Source organism: Physeter macrocephalus, chromosome 4 (genome assembly GCF_002837175.3).
Source record: "Physeter macrocephalus isolate SW-GA chromosome 4, ASM283717v5, whole genome shotgun sequence".
In the NCBI taxonomy this organism is placed as follows: Eukaryota; Metazoa; Chordata; class Mammalia; order Artiodactyla; family Physeteridae; genus Physeter; species Physeter macrocephalus.
The window spans coordinates 1,184,341-1,211,024 of record NC_041217.1 but is presented as its reverse complement, the minus strand read 5'-3'; the positions used below and the strand labels follow the sequence as shown (position 1 = coordinate 1,211,024).

Here is a 26,684-nt window from a genome sequence, read left to right as displayed (position 1 = left end):
GAGGTGGGAGGTTTATGAGTTAGGCGTTCTTTGTCATCCGCTTGGTTCCTTCCTACCTGCGCTCTCACTGGGGCTGATCTGGGAGGATTTGTCTTTCTTGCACGTTACAGGTTTAACTAGGTTTGTTGTGAATTTACATACACGTACACATGCGCGCACACACGCATACACACGCGCACACACGTACACACAGACGCACACACATACACACGCACACACACATACATACACATACACATGCGCGCACACACATACACACAGACGCACACACATACACACAGACGCACACACATACACACGCGCACACACATACACACACATGCACACACATACATGCACACACGCACACATGCACATACACGCGCGCACACACACGCATACACACGCGCGCGCACACACATACACACACGCGCGCACACACATACACACATACGCGCGCGCACATACACATACGTGCACATGCGCACACATACACACGCGCACACACATACACACATACACGCACATACACTCACACACATACATACACACGCACACACACACCTCTGCACACACACACACATCTCTACACACACACATCTCTACACACACATCTCTACACACACACACACACACACACACACACATCTCTGCACACACACACACACACACGGATGGACATCTAGGGTGGCAGTTGCTGGTGACGATGTTTTGCCCTGGACCCCCCTCGGGGCGCTGTGCCCAGGCCCCAGCATGCTCCTGCCTCAGTCCGACACTTAGGCTAGTGGTGGCCACACACGGATCATCAGGAGGAGGGCAGGATTCCAGCAGAGCTGGGTTTGAACACAGCCCGGCGTGCTTTGGTGTTTCTGTCCTGTACACGGGCCCGGGAAAGGGCAGAGACTGCGCCAGAGTGTCTGGTGGGGTTGAGCTGACCTCCTCCCGTCCAGGACAGGGCGGGGCGTCCACGCGCGCCCCGCTGGCCTGGGTGGAGGGCAGAACATCCCCTGCGATGTTCGAGGGGCAGGAGCTGGGCTGCGGGACAGTCCAGGACGCCCAGACATCTCCGTGCCCTCTTCCGACAGTTCTTCTTATTATCTAACTTAAATTCCTCTTGCTGTGGGCCTCGCCCTGCTGGGCACCCTGGATGGGAGGGATTTAGGGGGTGAAGTAAAGGCGTTTCTGAGGCCGAGAGACGGTGGGCTTCCCTTCTGAAGCTTTTTGTGCTAAGGAACAGATGTAAGTGCAGCAGCAGCTAGAAGAGGCAGGTTCACAGACACCCCTCTCTGTGAGGGCCTGTGGCTAGCAGGGACGGGGGTGTGGGGACACTGGGGTGGAGGAGAGGCGTTTCGGTCAACCTCCGCCCCTGGAGCAGCCCTTCGGCCAGGCTGGCCAGTGTCCCGAGGGCCTCTCCAGGTGGAGTCTGGTCCTGGGTCGGGGTGGGTGGAGAACGCCCCCAGCAGACACACACAGAGAAGGCAGCCGTAGCACAGAGTGTGTCGAGCAGGTAGACGGAGCGCTGACACGGCTCCGAGGGAGAGTTGGGGCGCCGGGGTGGGAGGTGGGTCTCCTCCAGGAGGAGCTGGTTTTGTGCAGGGTTTGGGCTCCAGGGAGAGGCTTGGCTGAGAAGGAGAGCAGGAATGTTTCAGGCGTGGCGGGTGGGTGTGACCCATGGAAGGCTTGGGGGTGGGAGGATGAGTCATCCCTGCGAAGGTTCACGCGTAAGCGTCCCGGTGGGGAAGGAATCCCGGGGATCCTGACAAAGGGCTGCCCCAGGGACACAGGGGGAGTCAGGCCGCCGTGCAGGGCCAAAGGGAAGGGGCCCCGGGGTGCTGCCGTGTGCGGGGTGGGGTTTCTGAGATGGCTTGTCACCCGGAGCAGCGACGCGGAGTGAGGCTCGCAGCGCGCGGAGCGGCCAGCGATGCCGGCCCACAGGGAAGGCAGACCTTCGCTCTCTGACCCCGGGCTTCCGTGGGAGGGCAGATGCCTCGAGGCAGACACACAGTCGGGCCACACAGAAAGGCCCATGGGCCCTTCCGGCGACAACAGCGGGTGCAGTGCTCCCCGGGAGGTGGGGTGGCTGTGGGGCAAGCTGGTGCTGGGCCCCCCCTCCCTTCCCACCCCTGGACCGAGAGTCCTCCCTGAGAATATAGCCTTGGGCGTTCTGGCTCCAGTCTCTCCCTGGTTCACCGACCCGCCAGGGACCTCTTCGGGTGGGAGGGGGGCCTGGCTGAGTGGAGTGAAGGACCCCAGTCCCCTGCTGCGGTTCTGGGGACACTGAGCCTCAAGGCACCAGAGCTGGGCAGGGGCACCGTACCTCACCGTACCCCGCACTGAGAGGACAGGCAGCCTGGGGCACGGACACCAGGTGGGGGTCCTCGGGAAAGGCTTCCTAGAAGTGACGTCCAGGGAGGTCAAGGGGCCAGTGGAGAAGGGCAGGCCGTCAGAGCTGTCCCCTCCCTCTCAGTGAGAAATTCCATGTTCTTCCTGCTGAACTTGACTTTCAGAGGGTGGTACTTCCCAACCAGACCCCGCAGGGTCAGGAGAGGGAGCGCTCGCTTCTGCTGTGGGAGCAACAGTCTCACAAACGGCTCGCCTCCCGCCTGCACCCCTTCGGGTATCTGGCACACTGCAAGGTGTGACTGCAAGTGTGTAAGGTCTCTGGACTCCCCACCCTCGAAACCTCGGCCCAAGGGCAGCTGCCTCCTGCCAGAGAAGCAGTGCTGGCTGGTGTGATGGCAGCCTCATTCTCACCAGGAGGCCAAGCCAAGCAGCTCACGGCGGGAGTCAGGCAGTTTGACCCCCAGTTGCAGGTGATCTTGGAGAGATGCCTTCAGGAGCTGCCTGGAAGGGCCTGGAGGCCTTGGCCCAACCAGAAGTGAGAGTTACAACCCATATCTGTCATCACCACAGTCCCCGCTGGGTCACAGGGACTGGCCTTGCAACGATAGGGTACTCCAGAGGTCATCTGCCTCCACGGCAGAGAACTCCCCAGCCGTCACGCAGAGGAGAATGAGAGGCAGGCGGGCAGGTGCAGGGTGTCGGGGAGGATATGCTTCACCTGAGGACCAAGAGGGCGAGTGACATCACTGCTGACAGACCACCTCCCGAGCAGGGCAGAGGCTCCGTGGGAGCCTGCCCTCCACGGAGCCTCCTGGGGCCGCCTCTCCCAGAGCTCTGTGTCTGTCACCACCCCAGATGTTCCATCTCAAGCAGCTGGCTGACCCACGCTTGCCCTTGGGTGAGAAATCCCTGCCCAAGTGAACCCTGCCCTGCCCTGCCCTGGAAGGGATGTCAGGAGTGGGCTGGACGGAGGGGAGATGGACGGGACGCTGGCTGTCGGCCACCGGGGTTCCTGGCTGCAGCCCCTTTCCTCGGTGAGAGCGAGTTCTGGGGCTCTACGCCCATGAGGTTGCCTCCAGACTCCTCCTGACGAAGGCAGCTTTGCCAGAGCTTCTGGAGAAATGAAGAGGCACGAGCTGCCTGCATTCAGCAGGGAGCTTGGAGTAATTCAGAGCCTCAGAGGCGTCCCTTCTGGAGCCAGGCCTGGGCCTGGGGCTTTCTGGGGTGGGGACACCTCTGGGGGACCCTGAGGCGGGCAGCAGAGGAGGTGGTGATGTAGCCTTTGATGCCCAAACTTCTTCCTTGCTGAACCCTGTCTCTAGAGGAGAGAGGTCCGGCTTCTCTGAATGCCCTCAGGCACAAGTCACTATAATCACACAACCACAGGAGCCTGAGGTACAGGGAGGCCGAACCCCTCTTTCTGTAGAAGAGGAAGCCGAGGCCCAGAGAAGGCAAGTGCCTTGCCCAGATGCCAGAGCCAGGACCACTTCCAACACCACTAGGCGCCCAGGGCAGGGGGTCTGTGCCACAGCCGGCAGCCCCGGTGGCCAGTTGATCCTCCATGGTGGGGGGCATGGAGGATCAGGGGCACTGCCCCTCCTGTGAGCTGTTGGGGGTCACCTGGCTCTGGACAGAGGAGGCGGCACCGGGCAGGGACATCTGCCGCAACCCAAAGCTGCCCCTCTGCTCTGTCTTCTCCCCCCAGCTCAGATGCTGCAGCGCCCACCCCCAAAGGCTTGGGAGTCTGAGGGGGCACAGCCGATGGGGAGGGGTGAATTGAGCCAGGTGGGATCCCGGTCGGACCCTTCCCCCGATGCCTGGGTCGGCGCCCTCTCCCTGGATCGACTTTCCCCGGGGCCATCGCTTAGTAAGCGTGTAGGGCCACCCTTGCTCCGGAGGCCCCGGAAACGGGGCACCAGGCAGGATGTGACCTGGGGTACGGACAGCAGGACAGCCTCTTGGGCCGGGCCCGGTTGCAGGTTTTGAACTTGGGTTTACAGACGGTTGCGATTCAGTGGCCGAGGAAGGAAGGCAGACTCGGTGCGGGACACGGCGTGAGCAAAGCCCCGGGCAGGTCACTGTCCGTCACGCTTCAAGGGCAGCGGGACAGCGGGCAGAATTAGGCTGTCCTTTTGGGTTCCCCAGCCATCCGGTGAAGGAGCCTAGCGTCCAGGCTGCCTTCTGAAATCCAAAGCCACTTTACTCTTAATAATAGTAATGACGCTCTGTCCTCCCCGGAGCCTGTCACCTGTGGGCCCCCAAGCACTCAGAAAACAATTAAGCCTCACCAGGCCTTTGAGGTTGGTGGCCGCTCCCCCTGCGGCAGCTGGGGCACCTGGGAGATGCAGGAGGGGGCGGAAGGCCGGGCTCGGGAACGAGTCCCGCGTGGCGTTGGCCTCGGACCCTCCGGAGCTGCCCTGCGGCCCCGAGGCTCTGGGGCTGGCATGTGGGGCCCGTGGCTGTGTCGTCCATGAGTGGGAAGGTCATCCTTGTGGAACTCGGAGTTGTGATTCCCTGGACCGGGACAACGGGGGCCTGAGGCCCTCCAGGCCAGCTCCCGACCTGTAGGTGTCAGCCCACCCCCGGCCACAGGGCTAGACCCCCAGGAAGGGGTCGGCCGAGGCCCTCGGAGCTGACCCTGCAGCCGTCTGGCTGTGGAGGGGCGGGTGGAGAGAGGGAGAAGAGGAGCAGAACACTGGTTCCCCGTCCTCCTCCTGCAAGGCCTCAGCCCTGGTCTCCTCCGAGGGCCGCAGGGCACCAGATGCAGAGGGGATGCCGTGGGAAGGGCCTAACCCCTGCCCCTGTCCTCAAGGTTCCACGTATGATGTCCTGGCCGACGGTTACAACGGCTGCGGGACCACCAGCCGGAGCAGCTACTACTCGAAGTTCCAGGCGGGGAACGGCTCGTGGGGTTATCCGGTAAGGAGCTGCTTCCCGCAGGGTGCTGGTTCAGGCTTTGTGGGGGAGAAGGCGTGTCCTGGTTGCCGAGACAGTGATACGGGGTGGGAAGGGTCCCCGAGGGGAGGCTCCCCCGGCTCCGACCGGGTCCGTTTGCTTGGCCATCATCTCACACGTGGCTCTTACTGCAGCCTCCTGTCTGACTGGATATTTCTGAATGGCTCAGATGAGAACATTTTAGAAAAAGCATAAAGAAAACATCATATTTTTTAAAAAGTCCATTTCCCAATATATCTGATTTGATCATAGATTTGAAAGAAGTTTGAATTCTCATGGTCCAGTCATGTACAGATTAGATGTTTCTAGAAATATCCCGAAGGGAGCCTCTCCTCAGCATGTGCTGATGACCAGGGATGTGTGCTCAGGGGGAATGTGGCTTGAGTTTGTAAGTTGGACAAACCAGCGTTCAGATTCTAGCTGTATTACTGCTGAGCATGTGACCTTGGGCGAGATTCTTCTACCTCTGGGTCTCAGTTCCCCCACCCGTAAAATGGATATAACAAAGTCTACCTCTGGGGGTTGCTGTCAGGACCAAACGAAATAATGCACATTAAAAAAAAAACCCTGAGTATAATCATTCTTAAGAATTTTTTTTTTTAATTAGCATGAGTAGAGATTATCCTAGATCCTTTAATCCTGGCCCTGTCACTGTCTTTCTGTGTGATCTCATCCTGCTATGCCCATCCACCCATTGCTGAGCAACTGTTTCTTTAGCCGTAACTCTCCACCAAGCACCAAGGCAGATGCCCTGGTTCAACCACACAAGCCCACGCAGGAGTTTTCTTCCACTCCGCAATCTGGGGTGTTGGGCTAGGTGATGCCCAGGTTTTCTCCCGGTCTGCAAATTCTGTGACTTGCCTTTAGTTTTGCTAATTTCAACATTAGCCTATATTGTTCTGGAAATTCTCCGGTGAGGCCCTTCAGGCCTATGCAGCTGGGGATAAAGGCTGCTTCTCCATGGGACCCTGGGCCCCGGCTGCTGGGGCCTCAGGTTCTAGCAGCTTTGGCTTCGAGTCCGCATTGCTCGCAGATGTCGGGGTCCCGGGCAGGAGAGAGGTGGGAGGTTTATGAGTTAGGCGTTCTTTGTCATCTGCTTGGTTCCTTCCTACCTGCGCTCTCACTGGGGCTGATCTGGGAGGATTTGTCTTTCTTGCACGTTACAGGTTTAACTAGGTTTGTTGTGAATTTATTTCCCTCCCTTTTTCCTGCTTCTTGACGTCAGTTGATACCCTCAGTGTCGATAACTGATAAATACGGTTGGCTGAGTCCAGTAGGCTGGCAGACCAGGCGTAGAAGTGAGTAAAGGGCTTTGACAGAAAGACTGATGACCAGGCGGAATCTGAGAAGATGACTTCGTGATGCCGTGAAAAGGATTAGGAGGGACCCAAGGAGGGTAGGTCCCTGGACGGGACCAGCGGTCAGATGAGTAATCGTGCTGACCGCGCAGGTGTTACGTGTCTTTACGATCAGAGCTCGGGCGCTTGGGTTCCCACCCCGGCCTGCTGCTCTCTGGCTCTGTGACTTTCGATCGAGCTCTGATTTCTCCGGGTATCGGTGTTCTCATCTGCGCGTGCTTCACCTCCACTCAGGGGTTGACGTGTTAAGGTAACCGGGGGCGTGTCGTCGGGTGGGCCGTGAGGGGGTTATTCCACGTGGAGATTTGTAACCGGGACCTGCAGGGAACTCGTTCTGAGGCCCTCCTTGGGAGAACCTGTGTGCGGCTGGGTTGCGCGCTGCTTCTGGTCCGTTAACTCGATCCTCACCGGCTCCCAGCTGCCCCTACACCCTCCCTGTGGCTGTTGTCTGGCGCCCGGTGGGAATCCCTTCCTTTCCCAAACCCCAAGGCCCAGCCCTCCTCCAGCCTCGCTCCTTCTCCCCGCCGGCGGGATTTCAGGGTGATTCAGGTCAGGAGCTGCCTGGGCGCGTCCCGGCTCGCTTGGCCCGGGAGGGGCTCTGGGGCACACGGGGATTTGGTGGAGGGACGGGGGCGGGTGGAAGAATTGACGCCGGAGCCGAGCACGGCAGCCACGATGGCAGAACCGCCAGACAGGACTTCGGGGAAGGGGAGCAGGCGGCAAGGCGACAGAGGTGCCATGGGATTTTCCCAGGGACGGCACAGCTGAGCCGGGGGAGTTCAGCGGCCCCCCCCCCCGCCAGGAAACCGGCGCAGAGAGCAGGGGGAGGGAGCAGGGCGCGCAGACCCTCCTCAGAGGAGCCTCCATGGGCCCTGGGAGGACCGCAGACAGATCGATGCAGGCGTCGTTTGCTGAGCTGGAGGAGTCCAGCTGTGCTGCCGTTGCGGGAAGTGTTTCCGGACCCTCTAAAAAACATTTCTGTGGTAAAATGTAATTGCTGTTAGTGCCATTTGGGGGGGCCATCTAAGAAAACCAGCCCCACTTCTGTGTTGTCAGGACCTGTGTTTGAGCAGAAAGGATGTCAAGCCCTCTGAGAGCCTCATTCCTCACGTTTGTCTTCAGTTTCACGTACCAAATGAACTTCAGATGACAAAGATTGGCCACCACTGGCTATGTATTTTATTTAAATATGCAAAGGATCTGCGGGCATTTCCAAAAAGGAAGTTGTAAAAATGTTTAAAAAGCAGTGGTGTTACCTTATGAATTTACCTTATATTCTATTTCAGCAATAGTCTTCTAACTTTAAAAGAAACAGATGAGATAGATAGATAGATATATATATGTCTCGTCATACTAGTTATAATCTATGATCACTTACATCACAAGATAAGAAAATTGAATATAGACGGTCTTGTGGTAGAACGAAACAAAGTGAGTCTGACACACAAAAAGCATCAAGGGGCTTAAGGAGAAGAAGAACTGGTCCCGAGACAGTCGTTGGCCAGTCGTTCTCTATCCTCTCCTGGCCGCTGCAGCCTCCTGGTCCTCGGACGCCGTATGTGCTGCTCAGCATCTCTGCGGCCCAGAGGCCCAGGGAGGAGCAGGCGGGCTGGGGCCAAGCGAGGGGCACATCCCGCCCTGCTTCTCAGATGAGCAGGCGCAGCTCTTCTGTCCCAGCTCTCAGAACCAGACTCGGGGACTATTGGATTAGAGACCAACAAGGTTGGCATTTCACAGTGGAGGACACCCAGGCCCAGCAAGGACAAGGGTCACACGGCTGGTTAATGGGAGAGCAGACGAGACCCCTGGCCTCCTAACTCCTGACCTGATGGAGTTTCCTTTCATCGCTCCAGACACGTGCGCTCTTTTGTTGGTCATCTTATGGGATGTTTTCTGGTGGTTTCTGGGGACTTGGAACAGACGCATGAGTTCAGATGCCTTCATTGCCTCCCTCTGTCCCCCAGCCAAGCCTACTCGTTCCTTGAGGAGTCAGCCTCACACAAAAGATGCAGGGCAGTGGCCCCTTTTTCCTTCCTAGACTCAAGCTGGAGCCACTCGGCTGTGGGGGTCAGGGTGGGCCACCGAGTAAAACATAGAGAAATGCAATATTTGCGGCGCACTGATCCTACAGTGTTATTTGTTGTTTACCTGGTATTCCAGTGTAACTGGGTGTCCTGCATTTTTATTTGCTGGATCTGGCGTTCCCCAGGTCAGGGTGTATTTCCCCTCATTCATTCCCTGTAATAAAAACAAGGCTCCCTAAGTGCCCCTCTCCTAGCTTGGGGACCCAGGCAGAATTACTTTAGGGGAGCAAAGGGAGGCCGACGGCCCCCCCTGAGGTCCTTGTACGGGGCACTTTGAACGCGTCCCCTGGGTCGTCTGACGGCAGGTTGACGGAGGAGGAAGCAGGAAGCACCGAAGGCGCAGAGCCCTTCTGTTCCAAAGCTGAACGTGGGCTGCTGTCACGTGGGCTTGTCCTGGATGAAGCTGCGGCGGGTGGACGGTTTAGCTTCCAGGGAAGGTTCTGGATTAAGAGGAGGGTCTCCTTTTCCACCGCCTCCAGCCCCGAATGATTTTCCTGTTTACAAATCAGGAAGCACATCTAGAGCGCGTACGTCCCTCTGGGCGGCACATGGAGTGAAACGTGCTTTGGTTATGGACGGGCCTAGAGCATCCTCCCGGGAGCCGATCCCACGCGTGCAGCAGCTGCCAGGCGGTCTGGGCCAGGGTATCCCGTGGGGGCACCGTGCCGAATCCCTCCGCCGTGCTCAGCTATACCAGCCCAGCACTCGGGGCGGGGGCGGGGCAGGCCAAGACTCCCCAGGAGGACGGCCAGAGGAAATTCTGCCTTCATCCTGGTCACTGACGCCATTTCTCTGCTTTAATCCAGGGTTCGGGGAATCCCATGGTCAGGACTCCGCGCTGCCAGCGCAGGGGCCACGGGTTCAATCCCTAGTCGGGGAACTGGGATCCCTCGTGCCGCACGGGGAGGCCAAAAAAAAAATTATTAAAAAAAAATTCCAGGATTCGCTAGCCAATCTTCCTCCCGGCCTCTTCTCAGCTGTACTTGCTTAACTGACCTGTCCGTATTTGATGATCCCGTCACGACAGGGTCTCCTGGACCACGTGCTGGGGACCCTCTCCCTGAGGGGGACTGGCCACCCCGGACCCGGAGACACCTGGGTGGCCCTCTTCTGTAGATGAGAGGGCTGAGGCTGTGCAAAGCTCCGCGGGGCACGGGGAACCCAGGCTCTGGTGAGCCACGCGTGCGCAGGGTCTGCAGGCGGCCGGGCCCACGGCCGAGGGGCTGCCGGAGAGAGAACGGCAGCACTCTCGCCCTTGAAGCAGAGAAAGGTCCCAGTAAACACAGACCCCTCCCGTGGCAGGTGGTGTGGGGGAAGCAGCCCCCGGGCCCTCAGCTGGCTGGCTGGCTGACCCTCGGCACATTCCTCACCTCAGCTGCCGGCCCATCTCTGAAATAGGCGAGAATTCCTATCTCAGGGGGCCGTCGGGGCCGCAGATAGGACACACCCGCTCGGGTAGGAGGCCTGGATTCTGGTCTCAGCTTGGCTGCTGCAAGCGGAGGGAAGGACCTGCGGGGTCTTCACCTCCTGAGACCTTTTCTCAACCACGGAGCAAGGCTGTTGGACCAGACCTAGCCCAGGACTCCTTCGGCCCCGACTTTTCAGGGTTCTGTGCGGCTCGACAGCTTCCTCTGGACAGCTGCGGGACCCACAGCCTGGGCCTCACGGTGGTCTCCGGGGCGGCCCCCCACCCCGGGGCCTGCAGATGGGTGAGGACTTCTGCATGACCTCCCCGCTTTCATCTGGGCGCCTCCAGGCACCGGGGAAACAGCAGGTAATTAACCCTTGCAGCAGGATGGAGAGCTGGTAGGCCCTCATTTCCTTTAGCTTTACAGAGGGGAGGCGGGCCGGTAATTCGCACTGCTTAAAAACCCCGCCCGGCCTCCTGCCCTGCTCCCCTCTCTCAGCTGGGTTCTCTGGCGGTGCCCGCCGGGCCTGGTCTGTTTGGAGAGTCTGGGGAGAGAAGGATGGAGGGGACGCGAGCTCCTGGCCCACGCGGACACGGCTCCCGCCCCAAGAGGGAGTCATCGTCGTGCTTTGCCAGCCCGGCGTCTCCCTGCCAGCAGTGACCCACCCCCGCCCAGTCCCGCGGGCCCCAGGCTCTCGCCCAGCGAGGATGCGGCTGCCGAGGGACAGAATTTGTCCGAGAGACGAGGAGGCGACGGAGTGGGGGGGCCACGGGCCGGCCCCCCGCCCCCCGCCCGGGCTCCCTCCCTGTAGGAGCAGCGCCTGGCTGGGCATCGCCGAGGCTGGAGACATCCCCGCTGTTCAAACTCAGACGCCCATGTCGGGGTGTCCCCTGGGGTGTCCCTTGGAGTGGCCGTGTGCATGGGGTGGCCCTCTCCCAGCCTCGGAGGGGCTGCTCTTCCTGGCTCAGGTTTGGGGGGGCAGGGACTCTTCAGAGGCCAGGGGTGAGGTGGAGGAAAGGCCACTGGCCTGGGCGTGGGGCTCCCCAGCACTGCCCAGCGAGCGCTGCTGGCCCTCCGTCCCCGCCGGGCCCCAGGCGCACCATCAGACTGTCTCCTCGGCACTGACGTCCTGTGTTGTGTGTCCTCCCTGGGGGGAGAGAAGTCGGCACCGTGGGCCTGTGAAGGGAGAGGACGCGGCCCGCAGATCGATGCAAGCGGAGTCCCAGGACGGGCTCCAGGCGGGGAGCTGGGCTTGGGGGCTGCCCTCAGCCGACAGGAGGGGGCAGAGAGGTGCTGCCAGGCTAGGAGCTGGGACCATAGCCCCTGGGCCGTCCTTTGTGAGCGCTCACAAGGCACAGGCATCGCCCCGAGAAGGGCAGCTCCAGAGGCCAGGCCCAGGAGAAGGCAGGATGTCACCTGTCACTGTCCCAGTTGGTGGACCCTTGTGGGGGAGGGAGGCAGGCAGTTGGTCGCAGTGTCCAGAGAGGCGTGTCCATGCAGGGGACTCAGCGTGGCCACTGTGTGATTGGTGGGAGCGCTGGGCTTTGCCAGCCCTGGACAGTCTGCAGGGGCCCCTCCCAGATGGGCCTCAGGAAGGAGTGCCCCTCCGCTGAGAGAGGACCGAGCCTGGTTTTACATCTTCCTTTGGCTTTAATTCACCTGTCACTTCCGGTCAGCGTCTCTCCCCAAGAAGGAGGCTCCCCCGTGATCTGCCTTTGTTGTCACCTTCCTTCTCACATGCGTGTCACAGTAGAGCTGCTGAAACTTTAGAGGGAAGATTTGAAGAATCAAGGACAATTGCAAACATCTTTATTTCACTCCAGAAGAAAATTAGTGAGTTTTAGTTTTGCCTTTTTTTTTTTTTTCTTAAGTCCTAACAAGAACGAATCGGCTGAGCCAACAAGACTTTAAAGCCCTAACACTCTAGTTAAAAACAACTAACAGGGGGCTTCCCTAGTGGTGCAGGGTTAAGAATCCGCCTGCCAATGCAGGGGACACGGGTTCGAGCCCTGGTCCGGGAAGATCCCACACTCCGCGGAGCAACTAAGCCCGTGCGCCGCAACTACTGAGCCTGCGCCCTAGAGCCCGCGAGCCACAACTGCTGAGCCTGTGTGCCACAACTACTGAAGCCCGCGAGCCACAGCTACTGAGCCCGTGAGCCACAACTGCTGAGTCCACGAGCCGCAAGTACTGAAGCCCGCGTGCCTAGAGCCCGTGCGCCACAACAAGAGAAGCCACCACAATGAGAAGCACGTGCACCGCAGCGAAGAGTAGCCCCAGACTTTAAAGCCCTAACACTCTAGTTAAAAACAACTAACAGGGGGCTTCCCTAGTGGTGCAGGGTTAAGAATCCGCCTGCCAATGCAGGGGACACGGGTTCGAGCCCTGGTCCGGGAAGATCCCACACTCCGCGGAGCAACTAAGCCCGTGCGCCGCAACTACTGAGCCTGCGCCCTAGAGCCCGCGAGCCACAACTGCTGAGCCTGTGTGCCACAACTACTGAAGCCCGCGAGCCACAGCTACTGAGCCCGTGAGCCACAACTGCTGAGTCCACGAGCCGCAAGTACTGAAGCCCGCGTGCCTAGAGCCCGTGCGCCACAACAAGAGAAGCCACCACAATGAGAAGCACGTGCACCGCAGCGAAGAGTAGCCCCCGCTCGCCGCGACTAGAGAAAGCCCGCGCTCAGCAACGGAGACCCAACGCAGCCGAAAATAAATAAATAAATAAATTTATTTAAAAGAAAACAACAACAACTAACAGATGAAGCACCAGCGTGAGAGAGGGTGTGATGCAATGCTGGGGTTTGCAGCACGAGCCTCTTAACCCTCACCGGGCCTCAGTCTCCTGGTCTGTCATGGGCAGGTGGGACCAGGTGACCCCCCCCAGCCTTCTTCCCTAGCACCAGCCCTGGTCCCCAGGGTCCTGGAGGTTTGGGAACGGAGCCCTGGGGTTCTGGGTTAGCAGGCAAGTGCCGGCGTTGCCAGGACCACCGCCTTCGAGTTTGGTGGGCTGTCAGTGGGAGGGAGTCCAACCCTCAGAACCCCTTGAATGATGGAGCCGTTTGAACGCATACAAGGTAATCCTGTTCCCACTTGCCAGCCTGATCCTGCCACCTTTGTGGGATCTGCAGGGGTGAACGGGTTCCTGTTATTCCGATTTTATTAGCAGGGAAGTCAGGCTACGGAGAAGTGCAGGGGCTTGCGCCCGGGAGGTTCCTCACAGGTGGACCGGGCAGAACCGGGTCCAGAGTGCAGTCAGCTCTGCGTGGGGTGGCGGCGGCACAACAGGAGGAGGAGGAAGGGTCGGGACCTTGTCTCCTGCCCGGCGGGGCCGGCGGCACGGGCTCCAGAGCCTGGAGGGAGGAGGGGGCCCTGCAGGAGGCCGCCAGAACAAAGCCCCGGGCAGGCCGTCCAGTGCCTCTCTTCTGGCTGCAGCTGCCTTTTGCCACCGGGCTCCGCTGACAAATGCAGCAGCCTTTCCCGGGTAGGTGGGTGAGGACCTCACCCCTCCCTAGGGTGGGGCTCAGCCTCCTCCCCCAGGGCCCCGCCCTGGCCTGCCGCTACCAAGGACTTCCAGCCGCAGGAGAGCAAACTTAGCTGAAAACGAAAATCCAGTGGGGCGGGGGTGGGGGGAGGAGGTGGAGACACGGCTGGGGAGGGATGCAGCTTTGGGGGCTCTAGCAGGGGGCACCCCCCCACACACCCGCACAAGGGCGTGGCCCGGAGTGGGGTGAGGACAGCCTCCTGGGTTTGTTCCGAAGCCCTGAGCTAGGCTGGGGAGAAGGGCGAGTGTGACTCCGGAGGGACTGAGTTGACACTGAAAGTCAGAAGCCTCACAGGGCTGGCTCTGGTTGGGGAGGCGGAGAGGCTCAGAGAGGTGAGGCGGCTGCCCACGGCTGCACAGCCGCTCAGGGAAGAACCAGGACTAGAACCCGACCTCTGGTACCCCTGCCCGATGCTCCTGGTCACGCTGTCACAGGAGGGGACCCTGGCCACTGTAGGCAGCGGAGTTTCATCTGATCTCTGCTCTCAGAGTTTCTACAAAATCATCACACCAACTATTATTTACTTTTGTTTTGTTTTGTTTTGTTTTTGCGGTACGCGGGCCTCTCCCGCCGCGGAGCACAGGCCACAGACGCGCAGGCCCAGCGGCCATGGCTCACGGGCCCAGCCGCTCCGCGGCACGTGGGATCCTCCCGGACCGGGGCACGAACCCGCGTCCCCTGCATCGGCAGGCGGACTCTCAACCACTGCGCCACCAGGGAAGCCCTATTTACTTATTTTTAATAAACTTCCTTTTAAATTTCAGTGCATTCATTCTGAAAAAAAACTTTGTATCAGTAACTTGAGAGAAAAAAAAAAGTATCCTTTGCCATAAAAGAAGGCTTACCATAATTTAGAATCAATAATAATAAATAGAATGAAAACAAATCATTGTTAAATTCCAAATGGGTAAGGCTTTTTTTCTTTCTGCTCAGAAAGGGAGGTTGGCAAATGTTAAAGACACATCCTGGCACCAACCTGGACCTTCTCCTCATGGTAATCAAAGTGAAAGAGGAGTTTTCTGTGAGCCTCAGTGCCACGTATTAGCTGTGCCCTTAAATATGCCCTAAAGTCACCTCACAACTGCTGATGGAGCCTGACCCACACTTGGGGGGGTTCCGGGTCATAAGCTCATCATTCAGGGTAATTTTCCCAAAGCTGGTCCAGCGGGTCAGGTAGAGCCGAGGGCCAAGGAGGAAGGTGACCAGTGGCGCCCCCTCCCCTCACCGGTGACTGCCCTGTGCCCAGCTGAAGGCCTTTTTGAATGGAGCATTTAGATATTTTCTTTTCTTTTTCTTTTTTTAATATTTATTTATTTAGGCCGCGCCAGGTCTTAGTGGTGGCATGCGGGATCTTCTTTGTGGCATGGTTTTTGTTTTTTCTTTTTCAGTTGTGGCATGCAAACTCCTAGTTGCAGCATGCATGTGGGATCTAGTTCCCCAACCAGCGATGGAACCCAGGCCCCCTGCGTTGGGAGCGCAGAGTCTTACCCACTGGACCACCAGGGAAATCCCTTGAATGGAGCATTTAAAGATGAGGTTTCCGGCCAAGGTCTGTGGCCCTCTGTACTAACCCAGGGCCTGCCGGGCACCAAGCCCTGCAGGATCAATTGCTCCTGGGGAGGGTCGGCGGGAGACCCCAGGCTCTCCCGATCTCCCCGCAGCCCTAAGCAGCTCTGGGAGGCCCACAGAGCTGGGGGAAGGGCGAGGTGCCACGGGAGGAGGCCTGGAGGGAGCTGGGGGGCTCGGGGCAGGCCCTTCTCCTCCCTCTGACTGCCCCCGAGGCTAGGAGGGAGGTGGCTCAGCTTCTAGAGCCCCAGGAAGCTGAGTAAGACTCGGCTCATTGCAGGAGACTCTGGGCTCGGCCTCAGTCAGCGGTCGTGACGTGATGTCCTGATTTCTCAGGGCAGTTTGTGTGCACCAGGAACAAGCATGGGTGCGGGGCGTGGGGGCCCGCACTCACTTTTCCATGCCCTCCCTCTCGAGACCCCCCCGGCCAGCCCTGCTGTGGTCACAGGCCGCCTCGCCCGTAGGCGTCTCTCAGGACAGAGGGCCTTCCAGCCGGGCTCTGTGGGCAGCAGAGCCTTATCACGTGTCACACAGCCGGTCAGCTGCACTCTTCTTAAGCGTTTCCCACCGTCAGCCAAAGGGGAGGAGCGGGCATCTCTTGTGTCTGGGGCTCTGGGGAGGGGTTTCTAGGTGACGGGCCAGCAAGTAGCCCGAGGTGGTGGTGGAGCCTGTCCTGCAGAAGCTCTGGGCCATTTAGACTTCCCTCATGTCACCAGACTCTGCTGGCCAAGTGGCTGGAGGACAAACACCGGGAAGGTCGGAGGCCTGGGTCCTGGTTCAGGGTCTACCCCGTCTTAGCCTCATGGCCTTGGCCCGGCCTCAAGCTCTCCGAGCTTAAAAGGTGCTCTCAGAGAGAATACAGATGCTGCTGCCTGTCCTGGCACCTCCTCGGCCAGGCGGGGGAGACTGTGAGGTTCCAGCAAGAGGATGAATGGGAGGGCTCTTTACAAACTGTGAAGTACCACGCCTGCTATGGGGTTCTTAGGATAAGCTCAAGGCACTTCCAAAGACCTACCCGCCTGAGTCCACCCCCAGCCAAGTGATGTGTGTCCCACGCAGGCAGGTGTGCACGTGGAGTGTGTGTGTGTATGCACACGCACACAGGCTCGTCTTCCAGTCGGCGCTGTGTCACCAAGCCCTGGAGGGTCCAGCCAGTCATCCCTTCCTTCCTGTGAAATATTTGGCTGTCTCCTCAGTGGGAGTGGTTTTTTCACCAAGGAGTCTCCAAGGAGCTCTGTTTTGGCCAGGGAAGAATCTGCTCCTCAGCATGTTTCCGTCTTGCAGTGTCCGGCCCTCCTCTTACGGCTGGCAAGTGCCTCCTGGCTCAGGGCTCGGGTGGCAGTTCAGGGGCACCCCCAGTCTCCCTGCACAGGTGGGGTGCCTAGCCCAGTGGGATCTCCCTGACGCTCAGGTGTGCTGTCTCAGGAAGCTGGCACTTCCTTGAGGTTCCAGGAGTTCTTTCACGTGGGAACCTTGGAGGGGCCCTCACTTTTCCCTCCCCGGGATGAGCCATCACGGGGAAGAAGGGGTCGGCCTCTGGGTTCAAAAGTGGCCACAGAACATGGGGCTTCTGGGGGGCAGGAGGACCGTGCCTCGGACACTTGAGCCCATGAGAGAGGTGGCCGAGGGTGCAGGGATCCTTTGCCTCTTGGAACTGTTGAGAGCTGTCTCTGAAAAGGCAGACACCTGCCAGGGGGAACTTCCCAAAGTGAAGCCTGAGGTTTCCACGTACAAAACCTGAGGTCCTTGTTCCCCAGACCCATCCTGGTGGGTCAGGAGCTGAGAAAAGCCCACATCTCAGGTGTGCAGGGGGAGAGGTCCAAGAACAGAGTTTCAGGAAATAGTTTCTCCCACAGTTTAGTGATGAAACAGGGAGCAGGATGTGAAGGCAGAGCTGGATGCTGGGGCTGGGTGCTGGGTGCTGGTGCTGGGTGCTGAATGCTGGATGCCGGAGCTGGGTGCTAGAGCTGGGAGCTGGAGCTGGGTGCTGGATGCTGGAGCTGGGTGCTAGAACTGGGAGCTGGAGCTGGGTGCTTGATGCTGGATGCTGGAGCTGGGTGCCAGAGCTGGGTGCTAGAGCTGGGAGCTAGAGCTGGGTGCTGGATGCTGGAGCTGGGTGCTAGAGCTGGGAGCTGGAGCTGGGTGCTGGATGCTGGATGCTGGAGCTGGGTGCTAGAGCTGGGAGCTGGAGCTGGGTGCTAGAGCTGGGAGCTGGAGCTGGGTCCTGGAGCTGGGTGCTTGGTGCTGGAGGTGGGTGCTGGATGCTGGAGCAGCTGGGTGCTGGGTGCTGGAACTGGCACCGTTGTTTTTTCAGACATCACATATCATGGAGGCCAGCTCTCGGCAAGGTGCTGGGGCACACAGACGCGCTTTGTGCCCCCAGTTCCCGCCCTGTTGCCAGGAGCGGGAAGAGCCACAGTGGGCCTGACCCTTGCCCCCGGCCTGAGAGGCAGACTTGGAGCCTGGAGCCCAGGAGGTCAGGTGGCTTCTGTCCCCAGAGTTGTGACCTCTGTCCCTGGAGAGAGCAGCACCTGCATGAAAGACCCACAGGCTACAGTCTGGAGTGTCATAGGCTCTTTTCTACTTGGGCTTCATGGTCCAGATACTTCAGAAAACTCTTCTCAATTACCCAATTACTCTTACTCCTGCCGTGGTCACTGGGAGTTCAGTCCTGACCCTACAAGGTTATAAGGGACACGCCATTATAAACCAGCTCTCTGGTGAAATCTCTCCTCTCAGAATGAACATCAAAACTGTCTTCTTTTTCACATTAAAAGCATTCAGGAGATAAAAGATGCCCAGCCCCGGCACTGAATTTCAGTTTCAGATTTCTGTGGTGCCTCCCCTGAGCCCGGGAGCCGGGCCTCCCTCAGTGTTGTCCGGTTTGCAAGCCGAGGTCCCCCCAGGTGGGCACTGCTGGCCACGGGTGCGGGTGACGGACTCTCGAGGGCAGCTCCTCCCGCCCTGAGGGACTGCCTGGCCGGGGTACCCTCACAGCCTCGTCCGGGCCCACACGGCAGGGCCTCCGAGCCGAGGGGCTGCTCTGTCCGGCCTCCACGCTCCGCACGAAGCCGCGTGCCAGGGAAGGAGGGGAGGGCCGGCCCAGGGCGGGACCCCTGCTCCTAGCCAGAGAGGGAGCGGTGCCCGGGGGCGGCGGGGACCGTCACTCCCCCCCGGCCGAGGTCCCACCTTTGGTGACTCAGGCCGGTGGTTCCCACGCTGACACAAGCTGCCAAGCAAGCAGCCGCCCCACGCCCGGGGGAGCCCCTCACACCCTGGGCCCTAAGTTTCCCCCCGGGAGCCCTTGCTGGGAGGGGACCCGTGCCCTCCAGACCCCCCGGGCCACCACGCAGCGTGGGAAGGCCCCCTGCTGCCTGTGACCGGCTGCGGTGCCATCCCGACCGCACCCCCAGGGGGAGGGAGGCCTGCTGTCTGCCTGCTGCCCCGGGGGCCCGGCTGGGTGCTGAGTGGGGTGGCAGGTGCAGGGAAATGGCCGATGGGGTCTGTCCCTGAGGCGCCTCTGATCTGGGTCCTTTCTCAGGAGCCCCCTCCCTGGGCCACGAGGGCAAGGACCCCGTGAAGCGGCCCACGCGCTGGCTCTCACGGGAGGGCATTGGAGGTGACTCTTCTCTGAGCGCGCCCGGGCAGGAGGGTCCGGGCGTGTCCGCCCAGAGCAGGTTTGTCCAGCCCCGCCTGCCTGGCGAAGCTTGGTTTCAGAAAGGGCTCATCCGCAGACACAGAGCCTCTTTTCATCCGGGCCCGCCTGGCGCGCCCCTGGCTGCTGCAGACCGAGGGGGGCTCGCGGGGGGCCGCCCGCACTCGGTGCTTTGAGGCCCTGGGTCCCGGGCTTCTGTTGCTTTAGTTCGGCCCAGCCGCCCTGTAGGACCGGCTTCCTTGCCTGCAGATGAGAGGGTTGGCCTCTGCGAGCTTGCTGACTTCAGGAGGGATGGAAAGAGAGGTTACACTGGGGGCCCAGGGCGGGGGTGAGGGCACTCAGTGGGGGGCGAAATTCCCCTTTTCCACGAAGGGAGGGGAGAGAGAGAGAAAATGGGTTATAAGACCAAAGTCACTAGCAGAGCAGGGCGGGGCTCCGGCAGGCTCCCTGGATGGTTCCAGGTGCTGAAACGCGTCTCTCTGGACACGCTGCCCAGGCGTCCCCGAGGCTGCCCGGCCCAGCCTGCTCTCTGGCCGAGGGGTCGGCTGTGCTCCCGGGAAATTAAGAGTCTAGCCTCTGGCATGTTTAGATCCATGGGCCATCCCACCCGAGGCCAGAGTTTCCCAAGGGAGCGTGAGATGACCAGAGCACGGGGTGCGCGCGCGTGACTGTCCTTCGTAGCCCAGCAGAGGACGCTGCGGGCAGGTGACTCTCTGAGCGTGGGAGCGAGCGCGGAGCCCCGGCCTGGCCAGCGCCGTGCCGCGCTGCCTCGCTCTCTGGTCTCCCGGCGGCTGCTCAGGACCCACAAGGCGGCGTTTGGAGGCGTGTGGGCTGTTCTCACTGGGCACAGTGGCTGTGAGGTGTTACCGGTATTTGGGGCCTGGGGGCCAGGGCACCAGACATCCCACAATGCTTGGGGCATCCGATAACAGTGAAGAACTGCCCGGCCTGAAGGCCGACATCGCCCGCGCGAAGAAACGCCAGGCCGTTTCATCATAAAGCCACCCATCTGGGCGGACCGGTCTCCTCTGTTTTTCTGAAACCCGCGGAGGCTGTTGTGTGGCTGTGGGGAGGGAGCAGCCTGGGCCCTGGAAGCCGGCCTGCGCCCCGTTCCCAGGCCGTCCTGTGCCCGCCCGGCAGCTCCTTCGGCAAGCCCCAGAGGCAGCCAGCCCGTCCCCAGTCTGAGCGGGAGAGGGACGTTTACGTCACGCTCTGTGCTCAGCGCCTCTCCAACACCCGTGCACCGAATTCTCCCAACGGCCCTGCACGCCGGGCACAAGGATGCCACGTTACCGATGAAGAAACCAAGACGCACAAGCCCAAGGCCACCCATCGGGCAGTTGACGTGGGCAGAGCTCGACCCAGGCCGTCTGGCTCCTGAGCCTGTGTTCTTGGCCCCCGAGTCTCCCTCTGCTGCAGAAGTCTCAGCCCACCGAGCCCACAATGGCCCTGTCATTTCAGGCAGATAGAAGAAAAGGGGCCAAGGGCCCAGGCGTCAGCTAGGCCACGGGCCGCCTGCTCTGGGAGGGCTTGTCTGCGCCTTGGAGGGGAGCCCAGGCCCCCCTGTGCACCAGGAGGGGATGGTGCCCGGCCGAGAGGAACCCTTGCTCACGCTTGTCGAAGCGACAGCAAAGGTCCTGAGGGCGGGAGAGTCATCCACAGCCGGCTTGGCCACCGCCGGCCCGCCAGCAGGCCGTGCCACGGGATCCGGGTGGGGTGCACGATGTGGCTGTGGCTGAGAAATGCTGCCCCCCGGGGCCGCTGCCTCCCGCGTACCTGCCCTCCCGCAGCACCGCCGGCACCCCGGCCCCTGTGGGCAGCGCCCCCCGACCCCTGGCCAGGGCAGGAGAGCAAGCCCTGAGCTCCGTCGGCAGGACGGCCTGTGCGCTGGGTTTGGGCCGGGGAAGCGTGTGGCCTCTCCGGCGTCACGGTCTGGGGTGACGACCAGGAGTGTCATCACTGAGGACCAGGGGGGCCCAGCCTTCCCTCCACGGCACCACGTCATCTTCCTCCCCCAGAGGAGGGTGGGGTGTGGCCGCCAGCCTGAGGCCTGGAGGCCTGGTTGCGTGTTTCTCGTGTTTCTCGTGTGCTGTGCAGGTTGCCCCCTGAGGACGGTCAGACGGCGGCCCTCCCCTCTGACCTCTGCCTCTTCTTGTCCCTTTGTGCCTCGACCCTGCCCCGCTGGGAACACCAGCTCCCTTTGGAGTTGGCTGGCTTGACCCAGTTTGGGGGTGAAGGCCTTGCCCGCCTGAGCGCATAGCTGCACGCGTGGGCGCGGCTGACCAGAGCGCCTGGGCCAAGGTTGACAGCGGGTGGCTTCTGAGAGCTGGGTGTCACTGCTGACGGAAGGTGACCCACAGGCGGTCTCCTGCTCCAAAGGCTCTCCCTGCAGAGAGGAACGGGGCCCGGCCAAGGGCCGGTGGCTAGATCTGGGGTGGAGGGCAGTTCCCAGCCACCCGACGACTCCCCTGTGTGTGGGCACGCACACACGCGCACACGCGCACACACACACACTCACGGGGTGGGGCGGGCGGGCTCTGGGCTGCTGGACTGGCCCAAGCTCATCCTGGCAAAGCTGAGTCCCAGGTCGGCACCTGTGCGGAGACATTTTCTCAGGCTGCATGTTGATCCTCTAGTCTCGGGACAAGTCAGAGCAGGCAGGCCCACCGCCCGTGAGCTCCTGGGAAAGCTCCCCGGACGGCCCTGTGAGGGCTGCGCTCCCTCCAAGTCTCCGGCTTTGCAGCCTCTTCCCAGGGCACCTGACTCCGCAGCTGGGCTCGCACAGAGCCCTGGGGGCGCCTCATCATTATGAGTTTCCTGCTGGATTGAGCCCTGCCCACCTCTCCCCTGCTGCCAGCCTGATGGCACAGCCTAGGAGGCCGCCCCGCACCCCTGCCGCAGCCCCGGGCCGGCCTCCATGGGAGCAGGAGGCCCAGGGAGCAGGATATTTTCCCTCTCTGGCCTTCGAGGGGTCCCCCTAGAATGCCTCTTGCCATTTGCTTCTTGGCTTGGCAGACAGGAGGCAAAGATGGGGAGTTTAGCAGAGAAATAACAGTGGAAAGAAGTCCTGGCCGGGGTAGGAGAAATTTCCCTGTGCTGAGTACAGGCGGCCAAGGCGATCAGGAGCTGCTGGTGTCTGGGAAGTGCACGGGGCGGCAGGGCGAGGGCCTGGGGGCTTGCGTTCAAGTCTCGCTGTTGCCCTTCCCTCTGCAGGAAGGCCCCTCTCCTCCCTGGGCCTTTGACTCCCCTCCTGGACCGGGCCCACTGGGACCGGATCAGTGGCTGTCAAACGCTTTTGGCTACAACCCACAGTATGAAGTACATTTTACATTATAGCCCAGTCCTTTCTATCTGCACTGCACTCTGATATTTTTTATTCCAGTATATATTATTCAATCCCATTTAAAAAAAATGATGGTCACAGTCTGCTGACTTGATTTCATAATCCATAACGGGTCACAGCCTGCCGTTTGAAAAGTAGTCTGAGATGCTGGCCGAGGTTCCCCCCACACCAGACATCCCGGGATTCTCTGAGCATATCATCACGGGGGCAGCGGGGGGCTGTATCCCGAGGCCGGCTGGACCCAGGACCCCGGGTCGGGACCCTCGGCTGAGCCTCTCTCCCCCTCTCTGGCCAGATCTACGATGGGACCCTTAAGCGGGAGGCAGACAACAGGCGCTTCAGCTCCTACAGCCAGATGGAGACCTGGGGCCGGCAGTACCCCCGCAGCAGCTGCAATCCCCCCGGGGCCGGCAGCGACATCTGCTTCCTGCAGAAGATCAAGGCCAGCCGCAGCGAGCCCGACCTCTACCGCGACCCCCGAGGCACCCTGCGCAAGGGCGCGCCGGGCGGCAAAGGCTCCAGGACCGCCCAGAACCGCTACAGCATCTACAGCACCTACAGCGGCCAGAAGGCGGTCAGGAGGTACCCGGTGCGCCCGCCCTCCTGTGTGTCCAAGCAGGACCCCGTGTACGTCCAGCCCGCCTCCTGCACCAGGGACCAGTCCTTCGGTCACTCAATGGCCAGCTCCAAGTGAGTGTCACTCGGCGGGGATGGGGGGCGGGGGGGGCATGGGAGACAGACCGTTAGCCCGGGAAGTTCTCAGCGTGGAGACACTGAACAAACCTGTCGAGCGTGTGAGTTTCCAGGGGTCACAGGTAATGAACAAGGCGGGAGAGCCAGACGCTAGCTGGGCCTGCGGTCCTCTGGCCAGGAGCCGCAGCGCCACCGGGGAGCTTGTGAGAGGCCCTCCCGTGAGGCCCTCCCAGACCTCCAGCTCAGAAACCCTGGGAGGGGCCCACGGTGTGTGCGTTACCAGCCTGCAGGAGACGGAGACCCTGCCGGGGTTTGAGAATCCCTGGGCTTGGGCGTGTAAACCTCTCCCCACGCTCTGAAAGAGCAAAGGAGTGTGCCCTGGGGTCAACAGTGGGAAAGAGCCGGGTTCATCTTACAGGGCAAAAGACATTAAAAACTGGTAAGATCTAGTGCCAGGGGTGGGAATGCAGGAGATGGAATGGGAGTCCTATGGAGAGCCCTGGGCACAGGGTGGCTTGGGGATGGCCACGGTGTCTCGAGGGTCCTGAGGCCTGCCCTCCAGGGCTCAGAGCCCCATGAACCTCAGAGCTGTCCTCTGTCACCACTGAATGGTCCTTTATTCATGTATTTGACATTCACTGAGCATGTGTGGTCTGTGGTGAGAGCAGGGAGTCAGCCATGAAGAGAAGGACAGCCCGGGGCCGTCCCGCAGCTGCGGGATTAACCCCCTTCCGTGGAGCCCAAGAGCCTTGCAATCTTCATCTCTAACCCTCGGAGCCCTTCCAGGCTAGAACCTGAGGAGAAACAGGCACAGAGACATTAGGTAGCTTGCCCAAGACCACACAGCCGAGGCCACACCCTGTGCCCTCCCCTACTCACCATGCTGTCCCGATCATAAGCAGAGCCGTTATAAAGCCGGCCCTCTCCTGGCTACTCAAAGGCCGTAAGGGGTATTTAGGATGCTCCGGAGAAGGACTGAGAAGCCTCTCTCCCATGGAGACTGACCAGGGCAGCGCCTGGCCCTGGCTCATTGCCCCAGACTGGAGGCCCCAAGAGGACATGGTCAGGTGAGCCATGGAGGGCGTGAGTGACAGGCCATTTGGAGGTGACGTTCGACTGGCAGATTCTGGGCGACAATCTCTCAGTGAGGATGGGGGAGACTGGGGAGCTCTGCCCCGTGGGTGATCTTTCCAGAAATGGAGTCGGGCACCTGCTATGGAAAGGCATGAGGCTGGTACACATGAGGAGTGTTTCTCCCTCTAGAAACGCTGGGAAGATTTCTAGGGGGGCAGGGCTGGGTACCAAGAAGGAGCTGTCCCCGCTGTCTTGTGGGACCCAGGACCCAGGCAGCTGGGGAGGCAGCCTGTCGTCAGCACCCTGGGAAGGCAGTGGGTCTTCAGTGGGTCACGGGGATGGTGAGGGGAAGGGACGAGGCACCCCTGAGCCCTGATCAGGGCTCAGTGCAGAGAGCAGTTTTGCCGGAGCAGACCCACATTAGGGCTAGAGAGTGTGTCGGACACAGCAGAGCCAGACTATTGGGTTAGAACATGATTGTTCTAGGTTTGTGGCTCAGAAAAGCTGATTATCGGCCATTTAGTGTGGTTCGACCTAACACATGCCCTTGCATATCAGTTGAAGCAGTCCGAACTTGAACTTGCAGTATGAGAAAAGCTGCTGAGGGGGCCAACGCAGTGAACAGAGTGTTAAGACTGCTCGTCTGGGAAAGGGTGTAACATCTCGGGTGGGAGTGCTCAGAGAAGACACCAGTTGCGGGGGTCTCACTGCAGTCCCCGTGAGAGTGACCATGATCCGAAGGAAGGCAGTGGCCGTGAGGGTGGAAGAAGGAGTGTAGGTGTGAGCATTTTTGTGTTAATAGAAGATTAGCTAGACTTAGAAATGAAGGGAGGAGAGAGAGACGGATGCATGGGTGGGTGGGGGGGGTGGATGGATGGATGGATGTGTGGATGGAGAGAAGATGGGTGGATGATGGATGGGTAGATGCATAGATAAATGGGTATTGGATGGATGGAGAGAAGATGGATATATGGATAGATGGATGGGTGTGTGGATGGATGGATGAGTGGATGGAGAGAAGATGGGTGGATGATGGATGGATGAGTGGCTGGAGAGAAGATGGGCAGGACATGGATAGATGGACAGGCCCCCAGCCGTTCTCTTCCGTTTTCCCAGTACCAGGCACAGACATGAGATGGCAGAGTGGGTGGAGAGCTTCCCCTCAGATGGATGGATGGATGATGGATGGAGAGATGATGGATATATGGATAGATGGATGGGTGTGTGGATGGATGGATGAGTGGATGGAGAGAAGATGGGTGGATGATGGATGGGTAGATGCGTAGATAAATGGGTAATGGATGGATGGAGAGAAGATGGATATATGGATAGATGGATGGATGTGTGGATGGATGGATGAGTGGATGGAGAGAAGATGGGTGGATGATGGATGGATGAGTGGCTGGAGAGAAGATGGGCAGGACATGGATAGATGGACAGGCCCCCAGCCGTTCTCTTCCGTTTTCCCAGTACCAGGCACAGACATGAGATGGCAGAGTGGGTGGAGAGCTTCCCCTCAGGGATAGGGCCGAGTTTTTTCTCAGGGCAGAGAGGTAACTTGCTGCTTGGACATGAACCCATGACAGGGCCTCGTCCCAGCAAGTGTTCACGGTGGGGTGAGCCTTCCCCCTCCTGTGGGGGAGCTGTCCGCAGCGGGGCCTGGGGCTGCCTCATTCTGGCTCTCGGGCACGCAAGGGGGATTCCAAGCCCCCGTAACCCTCCCACACCCCACACCGCCCGTCCCCGCAGGATCTGCAGCGAGGACATGGAGTGCAGCGGGCTGACCATCCCCAAGGCCGTGCAGTACCTGTGCTCCCAGGACAAGAAGTGCCAGGTCATCGGGGCCTATTACATCCAGCACACCTGCTTCCAGGATGAGTCTGCCAAGCAGCAGGTAAGTGGCCTGGGCGGGGCCTGGGCGGGGCAGCCTGACCCTGCACTTGAGCTGGTGGGGGCATTTGCCGTTGGCTCCTTCTCCCCCAGCCCAGCTGCCTGCGGCTAGGAGTGGGCCTGGCACTGCCCGAGATCAGAACGGGCATCTTAACCCTCTGTGGGAGCAGAGCCCCTGGTGGAGGGGACGCCACTCGGCCGTGTTTCCCCTGTTGGTCGTGGAAGAGACACTTGGTGACGGCCACGGGTTCCAAAGAGACCCCTCCTCAGATTCCACTAAGGAGGGACGTCTTCCTCCACTTCAACTTCCTCCCCCTACCCCCTCTCTCTGTTTCTGTCTCTCGTCTGTCTCTGTCTGTCTCTGTCTCTATGTCTCTCTCTGCCTGTGTCTCTCTGTCTCTGTTTCTGTCTCTTTGTCTCTCTCTCTGTCCCTGTCTCTGTCTCTGTTTCTCTCTCTGTCTCTCTGTCTCTGTCTCTTTCTCTGTTTCTGTCTCTTTGTCTCTCTCTCTGTCCCTGTCTCTGTCTCTCTGTCTCTGTTTCTGTCTCTCGTCTGTCTCTGTCTCTATGTCTCTCTCTGCCTGTGTCTCTCTATGTCTTTGTTTCTGTCTCTCTCCCTGTCTCTGTCTCTGTCTGTCTCTGTCTCTCTGTCTCTCTCTGTTTCTCTGTCACTGTCTGTCTCTCTCTGTCTCTCTCTTTCTTTTTTTCTCTGTCTCTCTGTCTCCCTGTACGATGCCGCCTGTCACCACCCTCAGGCAGACCTCCTGAGCAAAGTGCTTCCCATCTCAGTCGG

At 60.1% G+C, this 26,684-nt stretch overlaps 1 protein-coding gene across 2 annotated transcripts in view; it reads left to right on the top strand.

Annotated features, from left to right (window-relative positions):
- Positions 1–26,684, top strand: part of PKP1 (plakophilin 1) — a 48,232-nt gene that overhangs the window by 9,385 nt on the left and 12,163 nt on the right. The window contains exons 1-4 of one of the 2 annotated variants that reach the window (XM_055083999.1): positions 3,163–3,220; positions 5,135–5,241; positions 22,533–22,927; positions 25,754–25,898. In XM_055083999.1, coding sequence (XP_054939974.1) covers positions 3,178–3,220; positions 5,135–5,241; positions 22,533–22,927; positions 25,754–25,898 — 690 coding nt within the window. In that variant the 5' untranslated portion in view covers positions 3,163–3,177. Of the gene's footprint in view, positions 1–3,162; positions 3,221–5,134; positions 5,242–22,532; positions 22,928–25,753; positions 25,899–26,684 lie in introns of those variants that run through there. The other variant, XM_024130740.3, reaches the window with a different exon arrangement.